General features: G+C 39.9%; 1 protein-coding gene across 2 annotated transcripts; it reads right to left on the bottom strand.

The window, feature by feature from the left end:
* Positions 1–1,954: 1,954 nt before the first annotated feature.
* On the bottom strand, positions 1,955–22,540 carry MED1 (mediator complex subunit 1). 2 transcript variants are annotated; one of them, XM_072404000.1, is made up of 17 exons: positions 22,412–22,540; positions 17,514–17,613; positions 16,703–16,781; positions 16,557–16,611; positions 15,538–15,670; positions 15,295–15,323; positions 14,732–14,803; positions 14,584–14,646; positions 14,418–14,491; positions 14,220–14,309; positions 13,422–13,536; positions 12,763–12,887; positions 11,489–11,607; positions 8,915–9,116; positions 8,632–8,727; positions 7,681–7,786; positions 1,955–6,018 (listed from the first exon to the last, which is right to left on the bottom strand). In XM_072404000.1, the coding sequence occupies exons 2-17, from the start codon at positions 17,598–17,600 to the stop codon at positions 2,778–2,780; spliced, it is 4,686 nt and encodes a 1,561-aa protein (XP_072260101.1). In that variant the 5' UTR covers positions 17,601–17,613; positions 22,412–22,540; the 3' UTR covers positions 1,955–2,777. The 2 variants fall into 2 exon arrangements, with proteins under 2 accessions (XP_072260101.1, XP_072260102.1); XM_072404001.1 differs by having other exon boundaries at positions 22,423–22,517.
* Between the last annotated feature and the right edge of the window lie 1,359 nt (positions 22,541–23,899).

Raw genomic sequence — 23,899 nt, forward strand, 5'->3', positions numbered from 1 at the left:
TATAATGAAGGCTATTATACATTTGTCCAAAATAGAAGACAGCTTGGCAAGGTTTTGTAGGCATATATCCTTGCTAAATGTGTTAAAATTCCTAAGTTGTCGCAAGGTATGACTTAGTGTTAACAAGGAAGTTATAGTTGAGCAGCAATCGTGTTAACTCCACCAGAAGAGAAATATGCTTAAGTTCTAATGTCAATTCTGATCCCAAACTGTATTCTTCAGTCGAGCAGGAGTTAAGAAACACCGGTGGGTGCACACTACACTGGATCGGTGCGAGTGGACACAATCCATTGCACAGACTCCAAAGGCACTACTGGTTTTCCTGGCAAACTCCCGAACTTTCTCTCTCCAGAAAGGCCATCTTCCGTTTGATTACACCATCAGATTCTCCATTCGTGAATGTCTTCTGTTTCTCTTTACTGGAGTACACAGACATGGGGGATATATTATTATACAGCTTACTTCCAAAAAAAAGGCAACCATATTTAAAGTGGATGCTAAAATAATACTAAAGAAAAAGATGTAGTTATTAACAAACCTTTTCTCAAACCAAATGCTAGAACTAAAATGACTTCCATCCCTCTTATCCTTCTGCTGGACTAAAAACTGGTTGCCTAGAATAGCCATTTGCTGCCTATGGACTAATACTCGTTATTAGGGTGACATTGAATACTGCCATAGAATACTGCTTGATATAATCATCCACATTAAGTACATTATAATCTAGAAAATAATTGCTGCTACCCTTGCTGCTCTGAAAAGACATCAGAAAACTTCTTCCATTTTTGGGAATAGGCCATATTGTATATCGCACAATACTACTTATTGTATTGATTCAGCCTTCCTAATTCGCAATCTTCCCCAAAATTAAAACCTCCAAATCATTCTGTACTCTCATCACAAACATGCGCACACATACCGCAAATACGTATATATTTTAAAATAAAAAAGGAAATGGTAAATGAAAATACAGATGTTTTAAAGGAAGTATTTAAAAAAAACATTGAAAACACAGATCCTAGCAATTAACCAAGGAAGCCACTGGGGCTTCTATGTTCATTTATTACCTGCCATCAGGACAAGCCTAATTTTTTTTTTTTACTATAACTGGTTGTTTGAATGAGTTACCTTTATAAATGTTGTTCTCTAAATTCTTCTAGAGAAGAGGCCAGGATTTCTATGGCAATGGTTTAAGATACCATACATCTATACTATCGAAAAAAAAAAAAAAATACTAGGCACTCCCAAGGTAACCTGACCATGACTCTGGATGATAGACTTATCTTCTCGAATCAGAACATTCATCTCACGCAATTAAATAAATAAATAAAAAAGTTTAACAAAAAAGTGTTGCCCTCTCAAAAAGCTCTGAGGTTGATATCTGCACCCAATACCCACATCTACTATAAAGTCAAACTAATTCAATTAGTGCAAAGCATGACAACACAATGACCTAGAGAAGTGGCTATACTTCAACGTGGCCCAATACTTCTATGCATATTTCATGTATATGTACCAAGGGGCTAATGACTTACTTGTGACCCTGAAATATAACACAGTTCTGCCTTGTACCTTACAAAGTCTGACACTTCAGCGTGAAGAGACTAACTAAAAAAATTACCAAAAAACACTCCTGTTAGATGAAAAGTAAGGGAGTAGGTAAAGAAAAGAAAGCTGGGAAACACTGGTAGCATGGAGGTACTGCCCAGAGTAACCAATCACTTGTAACTAAGCTAAAGCAAATTTACAAAATAGAAATAAGAATTTGGTTTGTTGCTGTGGGCTATACTGCTTTGCTGCACAAGACCAATTACAAACCAATGCAAATAAAAACCACTTTCTAGAATTACTTTTTACTGAACCACAATTAAATGGAGAATGTTCTTGTAATTCCATCTATCACATCAAATAGCTATGGGGACCTGTACAACTTAAAAATAAGATCTCACTATAACAAGTTTAATACCAAAGGTTTTATTTTCATACCAAACATTTCCTCAACTCTTTTCAAAAAGTCCTTGAGTAAAATGACAAAAAAAAAGAAAACCAGAATTATTTACACATAGGAAAGGAAGGGTATGTACAGAACATAAAATGTAAACTTCTTAAAATATAATTATTACAAATAAACAGGAATACAAATACGTGAGTGGGATGCTTAAAAAAATAAGGCAATTTTAATCACAGCTGAACTTTAGTTGGTGCGAAACACGCAGCCATTTAGCAAAGGTCTTTTGAATTTAGCAAGACGTACTGTGTCGGCAGACCTTTTTGGAAATCTAAAATCAATAGAAATATTTATGTTCGTATGACACATTCTCACGATGTTACACTTCACATCTGCACCATCAACTGGTGCATTATTTAAAAAAATACTGAAGGGTTTAAAGTGGATCTGCTAACTACATACAGTTGAGCACCCATTTTGTCCACTGGAGCAAATCTTAAATAGAAATTTAACAATTTAGTGACATCACTGTGGGGTTTCCACCCCAGGGATGTCAGCAGTTGCTAGTCAACTGGTTATTTTCCCTGCACTTTACAGTTCCTTTTACTATACACAGTAAAAAGTGGTTAAATATATTTTAAAATGTATGGCCTCTATGATATATTTTATCATATTTCAAATGGGGCAATTTAAAATTAAATAGTAGACTAATCCTAGTCAAGGGATGAATTCCACTGCAAGTTATCGACATGCAGGAGAAGAACATACATATTATTTAAAGTAACACACATATCCAGCACACCCATTCCAGATATTAGAATACAAAAGTTCAGTTCCCTAGCAGAGCCACATCCATTAAATCATCTTCACCCAAATCACCCATTAGGTAATCTGGACTGGGTCCGGGTCGTACTGTTCTATCTGATGATAGCATTGGGCCTCCGCCCATGGACAGCGTTGGGTCAGAAGAAACTGGTGATTTTGACCAGCTCTCTGGCTTCATGCTGTAAGACTTCTTCTTTTCTCGTTCCCTATCCTTGTCTTTTAGCCTCTTCTTTTCTTTCTTGTGTTTTTTGTGTTTTTCAGCACTGTACTCTGGTTGAGTACGGCTACCACCTCCGCCGTCATCTGAGCTAGGACTATTTTGATATGATTTTTCAGCAATCGAGGAGGACCCCGATTCACTTTCACTGTCAAGGTTTTGTGGGGTATATGCTGGTGATTTGTTGTGACTTGGAGAGCAGCGCTCATGCTTTGGGGTTGACCCACTGATCAATGGCGAGCCATAACCCTTTGGTATTTGTGACCTTAAGCTATCTCCACTTCCTTCACCTGGTTTCTGGAGGGTTACCTTTGCCTTGATGCTAGGTGATCCACCATCATGCTTGCTGATTATAATTTTAGCTACGCCAGTGCTCCCTGACCCCTTAGAATCCCCTTTCTTGGAAGGATCAGAAGATCCTCCAGAGACTGACACTTTTGACTTGTCTTTTTCACTCTTCTCTCGTTTTGCTGTAAATTCACCTCCTACAAGTCCATGTTTTGATGACATTCCATGGCAGGGGAGCCCAGGGTTGACACCCCCACCACCTCCCTCCATAGAATCCTCTGAACCAGGGCCTCCAGTTCCCACCCCATGTTTAAGTTTGTCTATGACTGCTGTAAGTGAAGGTTTCTTATTTCTACTAGGGGACTTCCCTTTTGAACTACCATGAAGATTTTGAGAGACACTGGAGCCACCTGAAAAAGATGATGATGATGAGGATGAAGATGAAGAAGAGGATGAAGATGATGAGTTTGGTTTCTGTGAAAGAGATCCTGAAGAAACAAGACCTGCTGAGGATTTCATGGCGGAACTGGAACTTCCACTAGACATATGAGAACTGCCTGAGCCAACTGGAGATTTGGCTTTTGAAGAAGGTGGGGTGCTTGGCATTGGTTTCATTGGTGATAACTTGTCAGAACCTCCTGAAGGCCTAGAGTGTGAGGGAGAAATGTTTGGCTTGGACAGTGAGGGGTTCATTAACACAGATGGTTTTCCTTGTGGTTTGTTCTTGCTATTTCCAGTACTATTAGTTCCACTGCCTAGCCCATGCTTGGTGATAGGGGAGGACCCCTGCTTTCCAAGGGACTGAGAACTAGTTTTGGATTGGCTACTTCCTGATCCAGTTTGTCCAGAGTACATTCCACTTGTTCCACCTCCTATTTTGATACCAGAGGACCCATCGGACTTACTGTTCTTAATCTTTCCTGAAGATGAGGAGGATGATGACGATGAGTGGCTATGATGACTTTTGCTACTGGAAGAATTTCCTGAATTACTGCTTGAATACTGACTATGGGAGGAAGGTTTACCAACACTCATTGTGCCTTTAGGGATCTGAATAGTGATTTTGGGAATGGGAGGAGTGGCCATGCCAGGAGGAGTTTGTGATCTTACGGATGTTCCTGGAGATTTTGAACCTCCAGAACTAGTAGGAGGGGTAAAAGGGCGACTGGAAATATGAGAAGGTGATTTTCCTTCTGACTCTGCTTTTTTGCGCTTAGGTGGCTTATCTTTGATTTTACCATCACTGGAAGGTGTCCTGCTGCGTTTTCCAGATTTTACCTCTAATCCTGATCCCTGAATCCCACTCATACTTCCTACTCCCCCATTGCTTCCATCTTTATTTCTCTGCTTTTGAGGCCTATCTTTTGTTAATTCTCCTCCAAGTAAGGGGCTCTGGCTCCTACTATGTGCTTCATGAATATCTACCCCACCTAGTCCTTTACCTCCTCCAATGATGCTGAAATCTACTGTTTCAGCTCCTAACCCTACCTTATACTTGCCTTCACTGCCATCAACAGGGATTCCTGAAACTACACTCAGTGATCCTAGCCCTTGGCCAGGAAAGTCCTTAAAATCATGATCATCACTCTGGCTGCTGTCTTCATTGAAGTCATCTGTAAAACCGCTCTGGCTGTTTAATAACTCTGGATTAAAGTCCACACTGTTGAAGAAATTGTTAGAAGAATCACTGTTGGGGCTTCCGTTGGCCTCTGCAATGAGATCAGCAGGATCTGCATAAGGATTATCTCCACCACCAGAGCCATCTACTGGAAATACATCTGTGTCAAAAAGAGTGCTCTGAGAGTGCCCAGAACTAGAGGAGTCTCTGACAGGAGTGCCAAGGTTGGGGCAATCTTCTCCAGGCCCTGGAAGCTTTGAAGCTTCCTCTGCTATGTCTGAGAGTATATCTGTGACATCAGGAATCATAGTGTCTGTACTTGGGAGCCGAACCATTCTTTGCATACCAGGCTGGGTATGAGACATCGGCTGCTGATAGACTGTTGGTGGAGTGCCACATTGGCTAGGTGCTGGTGTGATGTGAGGTGTATCCAGTGCATCACCGGTCATGCTCACGTCAAATATTGGGTTTTGAGAGTCCACATCCATTGAGAAAAGCTCCCTCTGAAAATCATCTTCAGCCTGATTTTTCATTTTTTCTGCACCTGTTCTAAGCCTCTTTTTCTTTGGCTTTCCAGTGCATGATGGACCTAATTCTGTGCGAGGAGACCCAGATGAATTCTGCCTTTCAAGAGGGCTATTACCATAAAGACTGGTGAAATCCTGTGTTGGGTTGTCCTTTAATAAATTCATAAGCATAGGATGGTTCTTTGTATTACTTGCTGGTGAAGAAACAGGTGGTGGAGTATGATGGGGAGGTGTTGGACTTGAGCCAAGATTTCCTCCAACATTTCCCGTTATCTGAAGAAGACTGGTTAGTATGGGATTTTGAGTTACTTTGTTGAAATCTTCACCGTGACCAGTTGAGTCGTGTCGCTCTTTAATCCCCATGTTAAAGAGAGAAGTGATAGGTCCCGAGGAATACGAGTTGGTTGGAGTGGTAATACCACTTAAGGCAGTTGGACCAGTGGTCATGCCATAGCCTGGACTACTGGCTGGAGGCAGATTCTTTTTTACCATGTCTTCCACTGTCTCTGCAATAAGAGACAAAGCCGGTGTGTCAGCCTGAATGGTTTCTGCTTTTCTGCGAATAGCTCTCATGGTGACTGGAATAGACATGCACCTATAACACAAAAAGTAGGAGACAAAAATGCATGAGTCTGCAATATTTATATACATTAACCAAAAAAAATATAGGAGAACAATAAGCAAGTTTTTGCACTCCAAATTGCTAGCATTTTTACAACATGGAATATATACACTAAACTCAGTTATCTTACACAATATGCTGCCACCATTTTTTTTTGAGTATTTTTCACCATAATCCATAATGGCAAGCAATTAAAGCATATTTGTCTAGTTCAAGATCTACAAGCAGTTTGCACAATTATCTGTACTGTCAAAGTGGTCATACCAAAACAAGTGGTTGAGAGTCTCCTGATATCTTGATAAAAAATTTTTAGTTCCTGAGCAAGTGCTCAACTGTGATGCCGCTATCTGCCTACGTGCTGTTTCCCAGAAACAAACTGAAATACCTCAAATTAACTTTGTAATAATGCATTAAGTATGCCACAACAAAATAAATTACCCTTTTTGGCAGCCCCCTGCCATCATCAACACTATGTTTCTGAAAGGTAAAACACTACTAATCTTTCAGTGGCACCTTGATCTGGCTAGTGCCAAGGAGAGAGGAGGCTTAAACAAGAGAATTGAGCTAGGGAAAAGGAATAAAATTCCAGTTTGTACCTAAAGGAAATAATGGCCCTCAACAAGGCACCTTTAAGAAGATTGAGTGACAGCACCTCACCTTTAGAGTTAGAGCAAACCTTTGAGACAGTTGCACTTAAGTTTGTTAAGAGTTGAGTAAAAATCATAAAGCCTAAAACTGGAAAATAGAAAGAATCTGCCATCAAGTAATTCAATTTCGGTACCCCAAGAGGCTTTATGAGAGGTATAAGAAACTGTTGCAGAGGCAGTCAGCTCTGTAGCCTGTGTACAGGCAATAAAACAGGACTGCCCACTAGGAAACTAAAGAGAGATGTTTCTTGCACAGAATGAAAAAAAGAGTGGAGGATTTGCTCCAAGATCTTTACAGCTTCAGCTCTTAAAGGTAAGTGACTTTTCAAATACAGGGTCATGCAAAGCAACTACCATAGTTCTGAATCTGTAGAAAGTACAAAGCTCAGAGCTGTGACACATCACATGAAACAAAGCCCTGTCTGGCATGTCATACTGGCATGTCTTAACAGGGAGGCTGACGAACGGTCACAATAGTATAACAAATGGCAAGAACTTGGAAAACCTGTGATAGAAAGTTAGAGATTTTCAGGATTTGCATCAAGTCTAAATCTATGAGCAGTTGTCAATTGAAGATATACTCACACTAAAAGTCTCATGTTAACAAACAGATCATAGGAATTATTCAATCTTCCGGAGAACAGAAAGCAAAACTTAACAGCAATAAAAAAAAGAGGGTCACAAAACCTATAGGCTGTTCTTCGGTTTTGGATCTTTCTGTAGGTAGCATAAGCCAGGGTTTATCAATACAGAAATGGCCGGTGAAATTCAATCTATTGTCTGTGAGAATGCCAAGCATATGCTTATGGTTTACCTGACAGTTCCTATCACATGCCCGCCATAACCAGAGCTGCCTCAGATGGATGGATTTTAATATGTTTTTTGGATGGATTTTAATATGTTTAGGAGTGTCTAAACAGAAACAACAAAGACTGATGAAATAAGGCCAAATTTAAAGCATGATTAGAATCAGAATGTGCAAGCTTACCTCTGAACCACTTTCGTGATGAAATCATCTGTACAGATAAGAGCATCAGACAGACCCTTGTACAGTTTGCATGATACATGAGTGGAGTCCTGAACATCCATCACAACTGCAGGGAATACAACATTGCTTTAGTACTGCAATACAGATCACTAAAGTCATAACATCAAATAGACCATGTATGTATTTTACTACAAAACTATAATCTGAAAAAATAGACTGAAAAAATACTTCCATATATCAGGTGGACTTTGGGTTTACCAAGGAAGCTTGGAGCTAGCTGAAGTGGTCAGTTTAGATACATAAGTGGTTTTTAAAAAGGTTCCGTTTGAATTAAACCAGAAATGCATAGCCCAGTGTTACTTGTGAAGAAAATCCAAAAAACACTTTGTAAAAATAAAACTTGCAGTAATTATTACCTTGAATGACTAACTGTAGAAAGTGTTTTCTTGCAATCTTAAGTTTTCTTCAAGAATAGTACAGTACTGTGTTGGAACTGTACAGGCAATTTCTTGAGAGATCCTGCGAGACTCATGGCCTTTAAAAGAAAGCTGAAGGGCTTAAGTGGCTACCTAGCAAAAAGGACCTGTCAGGTGATTTGCACAAATACTGCTTCACTAGTGCCAAAATAAAAGAATCTGTTCCAATCTTTAAAGAGTATTTGGAAATATAAACAGAAAGAGGGGCCTTTTTGTTTTAAATAAATGGATACAAGGCACCTAAGAATGAGGTATAAACTACTGCTTTACTGGTAGCCTCCCTTTATTTTCTGTCCTATTGTTACAAATCACATATTGGCTTTTGCCAAAATCCAGTATTTTTAATAAGAAATTCTGCAATATTATGTTTTATGCATCATCTCTATGATTCAATTCTATAAACATGGATTCAATTCTATAAACATGGATTCATTCATTAAATAAGCTATCCGAGATCCTTCCATGTCTTACTCACCACACACTAAGGAGTCATTCACTGGATGCTGAAAGGAGATACTGATACAGGAATCCGATAGAGGGGAAACCTCAAACTGCAAGAGGTTAGGACAGTCTGAAAAAGAAAAAAGATCAGTGTGTATATCTTCATTTAGCTCCACTGGCAAGTGTATTCTAGTTACACAAATGAAAAGGTGATGACAGTATAAAAAAAAAAATAAACAAACAAGGAGAAATAGCTATTGATTAGGCTTAAAAATATAACCCTCAAAAAGTAATAAGACACAAGAATAACACCCTACCTTCCTTTATAATGGTACGCTTCACACAACTTCCAATTAGGGTATTGCAGGCCATTTGATGCCGGATGAGATTCAGAATTGTGGGAACACGTCCAGGATGCTGGAATGGAATCTTTGATAGCAGTGTTCCTTGCAGGCACCTGCCATCAGGGAGGGGAGCATCTTTATTGAGGAAGTAGCAATGCTGTTGACCTGGAAGAGACTGAAAGAAAATGTTCTATTTTAATATGCTAAACTTTTAATAAAGTATGAACACAGCTGCCAAATTATATTAAGCATCAAAGACCTTGCACTGTGAAACAGCAGCACTAGATCTACCAGTGCCAAGACCCAATGTATTGCTTTAAATAGGTGACCCCCCGCAATAAATAGGTGGGCCACAGCAAGGAGGCGGCACCTGGAGCTCCGGCTCCTGTAGTTCCTAACGCCCCCTGGCCGATCTGCAGGCATCCCGCGGCTCCGAAATATTAGGCCGGAACAAAGTACCGGCTAGGCCGTATCTGGCCTAAAGGCCGGAGTTTTCAGACCCCTGATCTAGAGCAATTTAAGACTTGGAGGCAATATTACCTATCTTTTATGAACGATAAAAAAGAGACTTTCAGGGAGAGCTGCAAATTTGAATACATGTTAAGCCAATGTCATGGCTACAATTCAGGCTACTTTGTATGACAAAATCAGCCGTAGAATAGCTCATATTTTTAGGAGGAAGCTTTTGTAGGTCCAAAAGGTGTCAGGAATCACATCAATTAAAGGTGTGAATGAATATGTAAAAAATAGGTACACTTCAGATGATTCTCGTCTGATAACCGCCTGAAGGCTGATATCGGACGTGTGCACAGCACTTGTTGTTCATGGATCTGTCCTGGCGGATTCACCAACGACAAATGATTGTAATGGAAGTGAAGGTGAGAGAGCAGCGGGGTGCTGCTCCATTGTTCTACCCTCTCCATAGAGCAGAACGGCGCTTTATGTACAGCGCTTAGTCTTTTGTCATTGGAAAGGATCATGAAAGATTTATTGAGTGTGTGTACGTAGCCTAGGAGTCACATCCCTATATAAGAGTATATACCAATTAATGACAGGCTTTCCAAAAATCAGCCTTTTCTTTGTGATCAAAATTAAGTATTGATCTACTTCTTTTTGTAAAAAAGATATAATCCTGCCATTTTATAAGTAATGAGAATAAATCCCCAGGAGTCACACCAGCAACAAACAATAGGACTTACAGATGTGATAACAGACCCGGAATGAAGGTAATTTAGGAGTTTCCAACATAGTTGAAATAACTATCAAGTCAAATCAAGTGATTTGAATAAATAATTCTGAACCTCTCCAATGAGGGTTGAGCCTTTTGAACTTTTCCAGTCCCCTCGGGGTTAGAGGAAGGATGGTGGCGAAGAGAAGACTAAGGGGGAGTGGACTGGACCTCTGTCCTAGTCAGTAGGCCACCACCTTGCATACCCAAGTATCTGAGATTTGGCCGATTTTCAATGTCAAGCAACAAAAGACCCACCACCCACCTGTCAAGAACTAGTGTACAGATCTTCTGGAGGAGGACTTCTCTGCTGGCTAAGTAGACTATATATGTTATCCTGACCATTGTCAGAGTTTACCAGGTCACGAAAAGTGCACATACAAGTCCAGGGGAGAGGACCAACTTTATACCTGGTATCTCAGTTTCGTACAGCAAAAAGGTACTTTTACCACCTGAAATATTTCGTATCATCTCATCTGGAACCACACCATATACTAACAAATGGTAGATCTGTCAATATCTTAGATGCCTGATCCACCAACATGCGTTTAAATCATTAAATCATATTTACTTTTGGCACAGAGAGCCAGGATACCAAAATTTTGGATGTCCTTGCACCATGCATTCCATTAGATCAATGAAAAGATCAGTAATGCAATAAGAACTGTAAAACTCCACTGTGTATAAGGAATACCCTGACAAGTCTACCTTGTGCATTTAATTCTACTCGAAAAAAGTACACTGTCAGGTACCCCACAACTAAATCTTTATAGCTAAAGTCTCGCAGTGTGAATCACAGGCATTGTATCTCTGGACTGCTAGTCTCACTCTCTGTTCTCTGCTGGAAAGAAAATCCCTACTTCGACAGAAACATGGGCATGATAAGTCTGTGATAGGAAAAAGGTCAGCTGCAATTAGACTGGTAAACTGTCAAACACAGTGCTTGCCTTTCTTGGGCCCAGTTTTTACAGCTCTGGTGCTCATAGCCACATGCAATATCCCGGGATATAACAGAAGAGAGTCTCCTAAGCCATTACAGGGAACAGTGCTACCCTACCTTTTTTGCCCAATGAACTCTGGTCCCCCACTTTAATCTAAAAAGCTGTAAGCTGCATGCTAATTTCCATAGGCATTTTAGGGCAAGTTTTTTTTTTTGTGCACAACTCATTCCACGCTACAGCAACAGAGCAGGGAGGTGGCAAGGGAGTACAGGAGAGTATCTTGTTAGGAAGAGGGATTACAGAAGGCTAAAAAAGCATGTTTTAAAACAATCAGTAAGAAAAACAAGAATAAATATTTAAAGATTTAAAAATGCTTACTGCATAAAAGCGCATATTATGGTTCAAAGGTGCAGCCTCCTTATCTTTACCGAGCTCGTACTGGGTCACCAGCTCATAGTGTGGAGAAAATGTAGGAGGAGTGTCAAACAAAGGAATCCCTGTAATGAAAATACAAAGTTGCTGATAAATGAAAGAAAAACTGTGCTTAGAAAAAGCAGTTACACTTACAGTTTTCATACAATGTAAACTAAAAAGAAACATTTACTAAACCAGACACTAACTGCAAAATGGAACATAATCAATGACAGTGCAGCCAAAGGCTTTGTTTTACCATTTGTTTGCCATGACCTGAAGAATGGTGCACAGCATCAGCTTCATTCATGCCCAACTGAAAAAACCTAAATCACTAAAAAGGACTTTGCAAAGGAAGTGGTCCACTCAGGGAGAACAAACAAAGCTTACAAGCACTTGCAATAGTAGAATGACTAATACTAAGACCATGCCCATTCAATAACCCCCCTAGCGGTGTTCCCGAGTGTGACTCAGGGTGGATTTTACATACTAAAAGCGGTAATCCCGAGTCACACTCGGGGTGGCTAAAAACATTAAAAAAAAACACTTATCTTGTTCCTTTGGCGTCCCCCGGCGTCCTGCTGGTCCCTGCAGGTTCTTGGAATCTTCAGCAGGCATGGCCGTTGGTGCATGCGTTGGTGCGGGCGGGAGAAGCGGCGGGAAATTAAAGTAATTTTGTATTGAATTCAATACAAAATAGCTGTATTGAGTCCAATACAAAGAAATCTTTATATAATATATATATATATATATATATATATATATATATATATATATATATATATTATACATGCTACTGTACACTTATATTACAGGTTTCACTTTTTTTTTTAACAGATTTTTATGTTTTTTCATTTTAGGTTTTCATCTATTAGATATTGGACATATTTCAGTGAGTTATGCCTACAATGCAAAAAAATTGTAATGCTTTTTGCATGAAAATATGGACAGAATTAGACCGCTAGGGGAGTTAACCAGCCTTGGATACTCATGCAGCTAATGTTGAAATATACAGCAGAGCTGACAGTAATATGAGCATTTGGCGCTTACAGAGCGGATTTATAGCTTTTGTGGCTATTGGGGAAAAAGGGATTTCAGCTTTACCTACATATAAAGTTACCACAAATTAATATTTTTCACAATAGTGGGCATAAAACTAGCTAACATGTACAATACACTAAAATACACATTTTGAGAATTTGAGATTGCATTTTACATAAACATATATTGGCCAAACTTACCTGTGCAATTTTGAATCTTCTGGATAAAAGTACTGGAAACAGGTATAGGTTGGGGAAACTTTAGAAAAAAACAAGCAGGGAGATCAACACTGTTGGCATTGGTGATTGAAGAAAAAGAGGGAGTGCTGAAAAATAAAAAATAAATCTTTACTAAAGATAAAATAAACAAACTAATTTTACACTATAATGCCTCATGTTCAGATAATAGTCAGTGGGTGAGAGGTGTGCTTATATATTTGAGACAAATGAGAATGCAGTAACCTGAAGAATTTAAACTTTATTGACTGCTACTATTATCCACACATTGGCCTCATTTCCACTAGTGTGTACAAACAAAATGTGCGGCACAACACAAGACATGCGGTTGTGCACTGAATCACCATTCATTTTTAACTGGTCTTGAAATGCACCTAACTAGCACAACATACAAAGTATATGTGTTCAGCTGCCCAAAAAAAAAAAACAAACTGGTTGCAGAATACAGTTCATGGAAATGTGCGTACATATTGGAAACCAGCAGAACACAAAGGGAAAAAGGCCTAACATACTAAAAAATAAAAAAAATTCAAAAAGAGATTTTCTGATCCAAAATATATGACAGTTACTTTAAAAATTTGATCTCCGTTTATTCTCACCAAATATGTGCTAAGTGTGCTTACCCTTTATTATCAATAGGATGTGAGCCCATTATTAAAGGAGCAATTGGCAGCTTGTACATAGCAGAAGTGGATTCAATGGTAACAGATACATTTAGGCCAAGAGATCGGGGGAGTGCTAAACAAGAAAAAAAATGGTAAACTATGACATTAGGCAAAAACAAGATAATAAGCATATATAATTACAAATATATACAATCACTGCAAAAGGTTAATAAACTAAAAATTCTGTATATATGTGGAATAGTGCAATAACTAACAAAAATGAATTTATTCAATATTTGGTGTGACCAACCTTTACTTTTAACACAGCAACAATTTTCTTAGGTACACTTACATTCAGTTTCTGGAAGTATTTAGTACAAAGTCTGCAGTATTCCAAAGGACTCTGGGATTTAGTAACAGAATCACGTTTTGCTAACCAATCCTTTATGAATTATTGAAAGAAGTGTAGTTATAGTAACCTGGCTGCATCTCATAAAGAGAATAAAGCATAGTGGATGCCCAAGTTTGTATACTGTTTTATTTTTGCATTGTTTACCCAACATTAAAAAAAAATTGCTGCGGTTAGTCTATGGGGATTAGTAGGGTAGGTCTATTAGTAGGGGATATATGAGGTCTTGTTATTAAGGAAATTGAATTCTTACATCTGTCAGGTCCACATTAGGACTATGGTATTATTGTATAGCTTATTATTATATGTTTGTTAGTGTGTTATTTTAGGACATTTATTGACTTCCACATAAATGTAATCAGAAGACCTGCAATCTAGTATGTGCATGCTGACAGTACATAACTTACCGTGGCCTTCACTCAATGTAATGGTAACCCCAGTGACATCATCAAAAAGGTCATACGGTGTAATGTAATACTTTAAATTCATCACATGACCTTAAATAGAAGAATACTATGTTTATTACACACAACTCACTTGGAATACTTGAAAATTTAATTTAGATATATATATAAGGCATTTTCGGATCTTTGAGCAGACATTACCTCCACTTCTAGGAGTCAGGTATCCTACGGTGCCCTGTAGTATTTTATCCAATACACTGGCATTGGTGAGCTGCCTGAAAAATAGCCATAAACCAACAACACCATCAGTTTTCAGTTATGAAACAAAATTTAATTTCAAGCATAGATTAGAGAACATAATACTTACCAATACATTGCGGCCATTTTTGTGAGGTCCATCTCCAACGACTGAAGTGCCAAAAACATTTTCCTGATTGAAAAAGAAAAAAAAGATTAGCAACAAAGACAGGATCACATACAATATATACACCTTCCCCCGGTTAGCAATCACTTACTTGTCCCCAGGCATCTTGTACAGGTTCACTAAGCTCTTAAGGTATTGAGAAAAATCTTCAAAGTTCTTTTCCCTAGGGAAAAATAAATCAGCTTATAGGAAACAAAAGCTATAAACATTGATCAACCAGTTCATCTCTCACACCTGTATGACCCAATGCTATTTTTACATTTCTGATATGGACCCGTTTATTCAAAAATAACTTTTTCATTAGACATGATAAAAAAGTATTAGATAATTTTTTTTTAGGGCAAAAGTTCCTTTCTTTTAGTGACACTTTTTTCCTCAATCCAAAAAGAAATCGAAGGATGAGGATCAGTTACTTAAGGCCGAGTAAAGTAATAGTTAGGAGGTTACATTGCTGATATGATAGCTTTGTTTACATATCAAATGCCACTGTCATTTTTGACATGAATTTTAGCCAAGTACTTCAGGTGAAGAACAGTGAGAACAGAAATAATAAATCTGTTTTGTTAGCCACCGGAATGGACCAAAGACTAATACATAGAAATATGTTTTAAAAAAAGTACACAAAATACTCTAACCAAGGAAAAGAAAACCAACCTTAACTGCTGTACAAGCTCTGGACTACTCTGAAAAGATAAAAGCAAACAAATAAGATTTAATAACGAGCTAAACATCTTGAGTCAAAAAGAAAGCAAAAAAACTTTTGTTTACCAGTGTAATAGAAAACAAAACGTAAAGATCAACTTTTGCAGACAAAGTTTTCAGTCTTTAGGTCTAAAAATGACAAACTGATTAACCTAAAGTGAAACTGAAATTAACTCATGATGGTTTGACACTCACCATTGGGCTTTCTCCTTGATGTGCAACTTTCACATCGCATAGCTGGCCTTCTGGATCTAGATGAACTTCTAGGTAGAAGAGGTCTGAACTAATGTAACACTCTGTACCATTTGGACTTAAGTGCGATGTAAGACTAGAAAGACAAAAGCAAGAAAAGTTAGTCCAGATGATGATAGAGTGATGTACTGCTTTTCACTCCATCATCTCCCACTACATATACAAATGCATGTAAATGAATACATCAAATATTTTTTGATATCCACAAACTTCCTTGTCAGCGCTACCAACTTCTTCTTTGGCTCTCTTGACTAGGCAGCCATAGGTGATGGAACACGCATATTTGTAGGAGTTATTTTATTCTGGAACCAATGCATGTTGTATACAGAGCGGAGTATGTGCAGGACAGTGTCTAGGGAAGATCACTATCAGGTAAGTAGGACAGAGAAGATTTCTTTTGAATTAAAAAGCCTTTTTTTAAATTTAAGTATAAGACTTGCACAGTTGTATGGGTTCCTTTCCTGTACTAATATTGCTCACTGCACCCCCTGAGTTTCCCAATATGTCCATTAGAAGCTGCACACCTTTTAACAGTATTATCTAGACTTTTTTGACTGGAGTTCTGCTTTAAACAGACTCAGCTCACAAGAGTGCATAAATACCAAATAAAAGAGCACAGAATACATGTCAGTGACATTTAAAGCCAAACTAAAGTTCCACTTTTAAAAACACTCAAACGGGCAGGGCACTGATTGCTCAGTGAAAATGTCAGAAAAGCCAAACTGTGTACGCAGCTTTATCCCCAAAATTGATGAAGATAGACTGTCATGAGGAAGCAATAATAAATAAAAAATGTTTTATTCCTGAAATAGATCTATTCCAAGTTTTTGGGATGACCCAGGTTCTCCAGTGATAGCGTCTATCTTCTCCAATCTTTGAAAGCTTTAACAAGTCAGGTCCATTATGTCAAAAAGAAGCATTTGAAATTGTGGTTTAGTTCCACTTCAACACAAAAAGCTCACCCATTTTGTCTTGCTATTGACTCCAAACGATCCGTCATTGCAGAAAGGGAAGACACTAAAAAAGAAAGAATGATAATAATGGTACATAAAAGTTCTTGGCGAATGTATATAGCTGAAAACAGACTGATGATCTTTACAGTCGTTACCTTTCAAAGCTTTCTGTAAGGTTTCCAGACATGTAACAAGGTTCTGGTGTCCTCCCGTCATCATTCCGGTCCTCTTCTCCTATGTATGCAATCAACACAACTGCTGCTTAGCAAATAGTGAATAAACATCTGTTTGTGTCATCCCACCAATCTACTAGCGACCTTAAGTGGAAGTTATAAATCGCGTTACCCAGATATCCATACATATTACATTTTATCCAGCAACAGGAAACGAGCCTAAAAAATGCCATGCGGCAATCACGAGTGAATACATGAGCATAGGAAGTGGCCACAAAGAAGATGAAATAGATCAACAGCACTGCTTTGCAACAAAGAATAAAGCAGGTAAAAACAAGGGTTTAGGAAAAGTGGTGAACCGTTAATGATATACAACGCTTTAGAACAGCGGTCCCCAACCTGAGGTCCACAGCTATGGCTGGTGAACCCCCCAGGGGGGTTAGGAGACAAACCCCACTTGAGTGGGAAGGGGCTGCGGACCACGTCTCCCATACAGATCGTAGTCTCAGGGCAGCAGGCGGGTTGTGTCTCAGTCTCAGACCCGAGAAGTGGAAGTTAGTCTCAGACCCATAGAAGTGGGCTGGTTCTGACATCATGATGTCACTCTGGGGGGGGGGAAGTTTTTTTTCCCCTTTGAGTGACACACGGCTCCCCACGCATGCACAGTCCAGGTTCTGGTAATTTAGTGGTCCATGACGTCCAAAAGGTTGGGGACCACTGCTTTAGAACACCAGAGTCTTACAGTTAGGGTCTACATCTAGTGTAAGGAAAGGTAAAACCACAGTGCACTTACCATAGATTGTCGGACAAGCTTTATGGTTTCGGGCCATGGTCGGTTTTGGTTGTACTTGGCATGGAGGCGTTCCAAAAGGGAACTCATCTTTACTGGGATCCTATAAAACAACAAAAACAAAAAATATTAAAGCAAAGGTATTCTACAGAACAACTATTCTACAAAGAACTTGAAAAGCTGTGGCTAGTGATCCAGAAATATAGGGTAGAAGTCACAGAGAGATTTTCCTAATGTTTTATGTATAGGCTTACCCAGTAATGTTACATAGATTGAAAGAAGACACATCTATTGACTGAAACCATCATTCATTGCCGATCTCAATTTTCAAATCAGTATTATCCCCAGCCCTTTTAAGCTGGGCGCACCACCCAGTAACTACCCGGCTGTTTTTGGATAGTTACTGAAAAGTTGGGTCACAATTCAGGGCATGCACCTGCCTACAATTTCTTCCATCCTGACTTAACAAAAATGCCTGGGTTGAACACTTCAAATAGGCTGCAGGACACCTGGGAGTTACATCAGCCTGGCCAACCAAGATCAGACACTCATAGAAAGATGGCGTCACCAACGATGGAGCGGGGACACAAAATTGCAATCAGGCAGATATGTTTATTTTTCTTGCAGGAGTCCCTTCTGTAATATAAGAAACATGTCTGTTCGCATTTTTTTTTTTTACATTTAGTTTTCCTTTACTAGCAGTTTTCTTTTTTTTTACATTTAGTTCTCCTTTACTATCCTTGTTTCCTATAGGAGGAAGACAAATTCTCAGGTCTACTGTCCTGGAAGATGATTGGAGAAAGTTGTGGCATGTCAGAGCTTTATGCTACCTTCACAGTGTTCTCCCCCGTCCCTTTTAGCTGGGCGCACCATCCGTCTCTTTTCAGTAACCACCCAGCTGTTTTTAGGTGATTACAGTATTGGGTCACAATACAGGGGCTGCCAACCAACTACAACTTCATCCCACCCAGCTCAAAAAACTTTCTGGGTAGAATACTGCTTTTGACATTTCAAATGTCCCATTACTATGATGGGCTGCCTCAATGAGCAACAGGAAGGTGGCAGAAAAAGGTCAGAAAATGCTTCCTTCAACTTGGAAAATATCTGCAAGGTTTATAAGGGTTGATGTATTACTAGCTACACTTTGTTGTACACACACAGGGCTAAAATCACATAACTTTATCACAAGCCTTAGGTTGCCCATTTTCAGCTAGGTGACTGTATTTTTCATATCTTATCTAATATATTCTTCTGATCACTCCCAGTCCCTACTGCTCTCAGCCAACACCATCCATACACTTCATCCTTCAACAAAGAATTTTTTTTTGAGCTGGGTGGGAAGAAATTGTAGGCGGGTGGCAGCACCTCTATTGTGACCCAACTCTTCAGTAATCACCTAAAAACAGCCGGGTGGGTGCTGAAAGGTGCCAGGGGGTGCGATCAGCAAAAAGGGGCTGGGGAGAACACTGCACGTGGCACTAGCATTCTCCTTGTGACGGTTCTCAGGTCATAGACTGCTCAGACACTGAGAATAAAAGATGGCAAGGTGCCTATTCCCACATACTGGACGGTGCAGCATTGCTGGGTGAGAACCAAGTCAAAGACAAATAAGATATTTCCACTGTTCATGGATTGTAAAATTAACCCCCCTAGCGTTCTAATTCTGTCATTTTTTGATGCAAAAAGTGATCCTATTTTTTTTGCGTAGAAATTTTTGTTTATATTGTGGGCCTGTAATTCTTAGGATTAACTCCCGGGTATAATTATTATATTTATTTATTATATTAGAATCATAACTTATAAAATAATACATAATTATAAATCATTATTATAAAAAAATAATGAAATATTAGCCCAAAACAATGAAATTTATCCAAAAAAAAAAATTTTATCAAAAATTTCCTTCTGAAATTTTCCAAACAAGGGTGCAATATTATTGATAAATAATAATATAAATTATATGCAGATTTTAGAAAAAAAAATTTACTTCAATTCAGGAAGTGATTAAAAAGTCATTAAAAGGTCAGGGCTAATAGCGTGCAAAATGTAAATCAGGGCACTGGGCAATGATGCTTGGTGCACTACAATATGTATTTATACTTTTATTATATGTTTTGATGTGTTTTTACTTTAAAAAAAAATTTTAAAAGCAGATTACATAGTAATCTGCTTTTAAATTTCCCGCCCCCAGAATCCATCACTCCACCGCATCACCCGGAAGATGTCACACATCTTGCCGGGTGATGCGGTGGGGATGTCCCCGCCCTACTTCATTCCGCTGCTTGCATCTCCCGAAAGCTGATCTCCGGGTGATGCGAGCAGGAGAGTGAGCAGCGGGGTCATCATCCCCTACTCCCGGAGGGTGAGATCAGCCTCCGGGAGATGCGAGCAGGACAGCAGTAGATTCAGGGGGTGCTGCCAGCGGGAAATCTCCGCTGGCATCACCCTCTGGATTTACTATTGGTGATCGCATCTGCAGTTAGATGCGATGCACCAAGCAGAAATCCTGCATGGTGCATCGCATCTAACTGCAGATGCGTGCATCGGGGTGGTGGGGACCCGGGCGGTATTTAAAAGCAGATTACTCCGTAATCTGCTTTTAAATTTCCCGTCCGGCCACGCCCCCCGACGGAGAAGCGCCCCGCCATCACAGCGGGATCGTGAGATCGCCGCTGGAGCGCGGGGATAAGGTAAGAGGGACCCTCAAAGGTACCCCGAGTGTGACTCGGGATTACCGCTTTTTGCAATTTTTTCCACCCCGAGTCACACTCGGGAATACCGCTAGGGGGGTTAATCACATCCCATGATAACAGAATCTTCATGAATAAACCCTGCAGGAACAATCAGGAAACATCTGGCTGTTTATAGTAAAATGACAAAACAACCACACTACCCAACCACAGGAAATACCAACCTCAAATCACCTGGGAGGGGAACATTGGCTAGGCTTCCTGCTTGGGTGGCCATTGTATACTCCCAGGTGAAACATTCACTGTCTGCTAACCATTCTTCAAAGCCAGCATATTCACCCCGTGCAAATATACATAACAATACAAAGTCTCTGCTAATAAACATAAGTGATCTCCCCGACCCCTTTTAGCCGGACGCACCTCCCGGCACTTTTCAGTAACCATCTGGCTGTTTTTGGATGGTTACTGAAGAATTGGGTCACAATACCCCTAGGGGCTGCCACCTGCCTACAGCTTCTTCATACCCAGCTTAAAAAAAATGCCTGGGTTAAACACTGAACATGGCTGTATCGTTGTCTCTTGTGTCACGTGAATGATAAAACCAATCACTGCTAATACAACTCTTTGTTTATAACTTTTTTAGATTCTATTTCTAGATATTGGAGGGATTAGGGGATTATTAAGGTGTACCTAACTCAGAAATTTCACTTTAAAAGGGTAGACAACCCTTTTATGCAAAGTAAAAATTCGTTTGTTTTTTTTAGGTGAAACACTATTTTTTTGAAAAAAAAGAAGGGTGCAGCACCAACCCTAATTCTCTATTGCCTAGGCCAGTGGTCAGCAAACTTTTTTGGCCACTAGCCCATTTCAGGGGTAGGCCGGACTCTCTCTCTCTCGTCTCACCCTAATGGCTTTACCCCCATCAGGAACGCCCCTGCTCGGAAAACCCCCTCCTCCGCAATGGATACGGAGGAGAGGTAATGTTCTCTATTTACCCCGGCCACGGAAGTGTTAACGCCAGCCACTGTAAATAGGAAAGGGAGCCACAACACGGGATTAGGCTGGATTTGCCAGGGGGCGTTAGGCTATAACAATCTACCGGCTATAGTATCTGGCCTAAAGGCCGGAGTTTGCCGACCTCTAGCCTAGGCGATCGAGAATGAATGGGAGCGCAAAGCCCCCCGGGATACCTGAGTCAGGCATCCTGGGAGGCTCTTGGATACAACTTCTCATCTATGCTCGGGCATGTGCAGAAGGAGCCTTTTAGGGCAAATAGAGAAGTTTGCCGATCTCACGCATGCACAGTGAGATCGGCAAGTCTTTTTTCCCATCTTACATCACCCGATCTCAGGTCTGGGTTGGGTGACGTAGGATGAAGAATCCAGAAGAGGCGGAGAAGATAGCGGCACCTCCAGGACGACGCGGGCCAGATGCAAGACACCCTAGGATCACCCCTGGATGGATCGGACTGCCCTGCAGGATTGAAGGTAGGTGTATTTTTTTTGGGGGGAGTTTTGAGTTTACTTCCTTTTTAATATCTAGGTGATAGCGAGCATTAATACAACACATTGCTGATATTTTGATTTTTAAACACAGTCATTGCTATAGTAATAAAGATTACTTCTAGATTGTAAGCTCTTCAGGGCAGGGTCATCTCTCTCCTGTGTCACTGTCTGTAACCGTATGCAACCCTATTTAATGTACAGGGCTACATAATGTTGGCACTGTAAATCCTGTTTATTATTAATAATAATAATCATAATAAATAACCTTATGATGAATAGCAGCACAGAACTGATATTACACAGCTATGTATGGAAGGCATGGGATGGAAATATAATTTATTGCAGATGGGCTGACTTTGCTTGGCTGGCATTTGATTTTTTTTTTTAGGTAGTTTGTAGTCTGAATAAAGAGACAGCCTGGGGTGACAACGCTGCTCCATAATATGTATATATCACAGTGCGTTGTCACCTCGGAAAGGAAGTTCTTCACTGGTAATATCACCAGGAATAAATGAAAAGAGGGAAAAGCCTACTAAGGATCGCTAAAAGCTGCAATATGAGGTGCTAGATTATGGTATCAAACAACTACAAGTGCCAGCAATCCCAGCCGCAGCTTAAAGCAGCAGCGCTAGGCCGGGGATTCCCGGTATGGCCGCCGTTCTCAGAGCTCCGCTCCTCCCATACCCCATACATGCATTGTCTTCACCTCGCACTCACCCTGGGCTCCGCTCCCTCGGCTCTTCTCCGATATTAACGCCCGGGGCCCGCACTCCAAGCCCAGCACCCGGAAACCCTGGATCCAACCCTCCGCCGACCGCACATTGACCTCGCGAGACTTCCCCTGACGAACGTGATGACGGAGGCACGTGCGCGTGTAGACGAGGTATCGTGAGCATGACCTGACACAAGCTGTTGTAGTACACCGGACCTGCCTGTAGATGGCGAACTACTAATGAAACGTTTTTAATGAAAATGAACCTTCAATATTTTCAATGATATAAGTCTATGGGCTGTGCAAGTGAATTTTTGGCCTATATGAGGAGAAGCTGCAAAAGCTTCTTGCTTTCAGGCTCAAATTCCAACAATAGAACGTTACACTTTGGTATAAAGAAGGCATATTGCACACTGTGTGCCACATCAAAAATGTACATTACATTGACTACTGAGCATAATATTAGATATTGTCAAAGTCAGGGGTGTCAAACACAGGCCAAATCTGGCCCGTACTGTAATTATATTTGCCCGCCAAATAATACCAAATGTCTACTAGAGATAGCCTGCCGCTAATACTACAAATCACAGAATACTCAGCTGGCGCGTCAATCAGGACCCACAAGCGCCCCTTCCTCTGTTGACATTCATTAGAGACCTTCCTCAATTGTAGATATGTTTTCAATAAATATCAAGGTTGGACCATGACTTTGTCCAAATTTTTCATTTTGGCCCACTGTGTATTTGAGTTTGACACCCCTGGTCTAAGTAATAAATAATGTGTACATATACTGAAGTCTGCATACACACAAAGTACAGCCTAAAAGGTGGCTGAGCTCAGGATGCTTGTATTCTGATCTATATCTATAGGGCTGGTTCATACAGGGTATGGCTTTGTAACCAGGACCAGACATTGCAAACAGCGTCTGAGGTATCCAGAACCTACCAAAGTGGGTAATAAATGCCCGCTATACACCCACCAAAACTACATGAAATTGCTAATTCATTTAAAATGGTCACTGCCGCCCAAAATCAGCTACAATCCATCCCTGTGAACTCAGCCGTACTTTGTCATTGTGTCGTCCCATTGAGGTATAGGACTTCACAGAGACAATATAAAGATATTTGTTTAGTCATGCTTCAGAGGAAAATATATAAAGATGTTTCATTTAGAAAAAATAAATATAATTTCCCACAATGAGCACTAATTCTTACCCCGTCCCTTTTAAATCAACCTAAACCCCCCACCTAGGTTCTGTACCTGCACAGCCCCATGAAATTTTATAGGGCTTGTGTACATGGGCAGAAAATCCCATAGATGGTAATGAGACTGCTAAATAAAAATAGGCTTTAAATATAAACAGGAGGAGGAGTATTTTGAAGTTAAGTTCACTTTGGAATGTTTTAAACACATCTATCATTGGTTGCTGAATAGATCTCAAAGCTGCCATTTGTAATAAATATCTCTACTCTGTGAAATCAG

Source organism: Pyxicephalus adspersus, chromosome 3 (genome assembly GCF_032062135.1).
Source record: "Pyxicephalus adspersus chromosome 3, UCB_Pads_2.0, whole genome shotgun sequence".
Lineage (NCBI taxonomy): Eukaryota > Metazoa > Chordata > Amphibia > Anura > Pyxicephalidae > Pyxicephalus > Pyxicephalus adspersus.

Coding starts and splice junctions, on each gene's coding strand:
- MED1 (XM_072404000.1), bottom strand. CDS start 17,600: ATGAGTTCCCTTTTGGAACGCCTCCATGCCAAGTACAACCAAAACCGA. Junction 14,804..15,294: donor GAGCTTGTACAGCAGTTAAG/GTTGGTTTTCTT, acceptor ATTTTTCCCTAG/GGAAAAGAACTTTGAAGATT. Junction 8,728..8,914: donor GCGTACCATTATAAAGGAAG/GTAGGGTGTTAT, acceptor TTTCTTTTTCAG/ACTGTCCTAACCTCTTGCAG.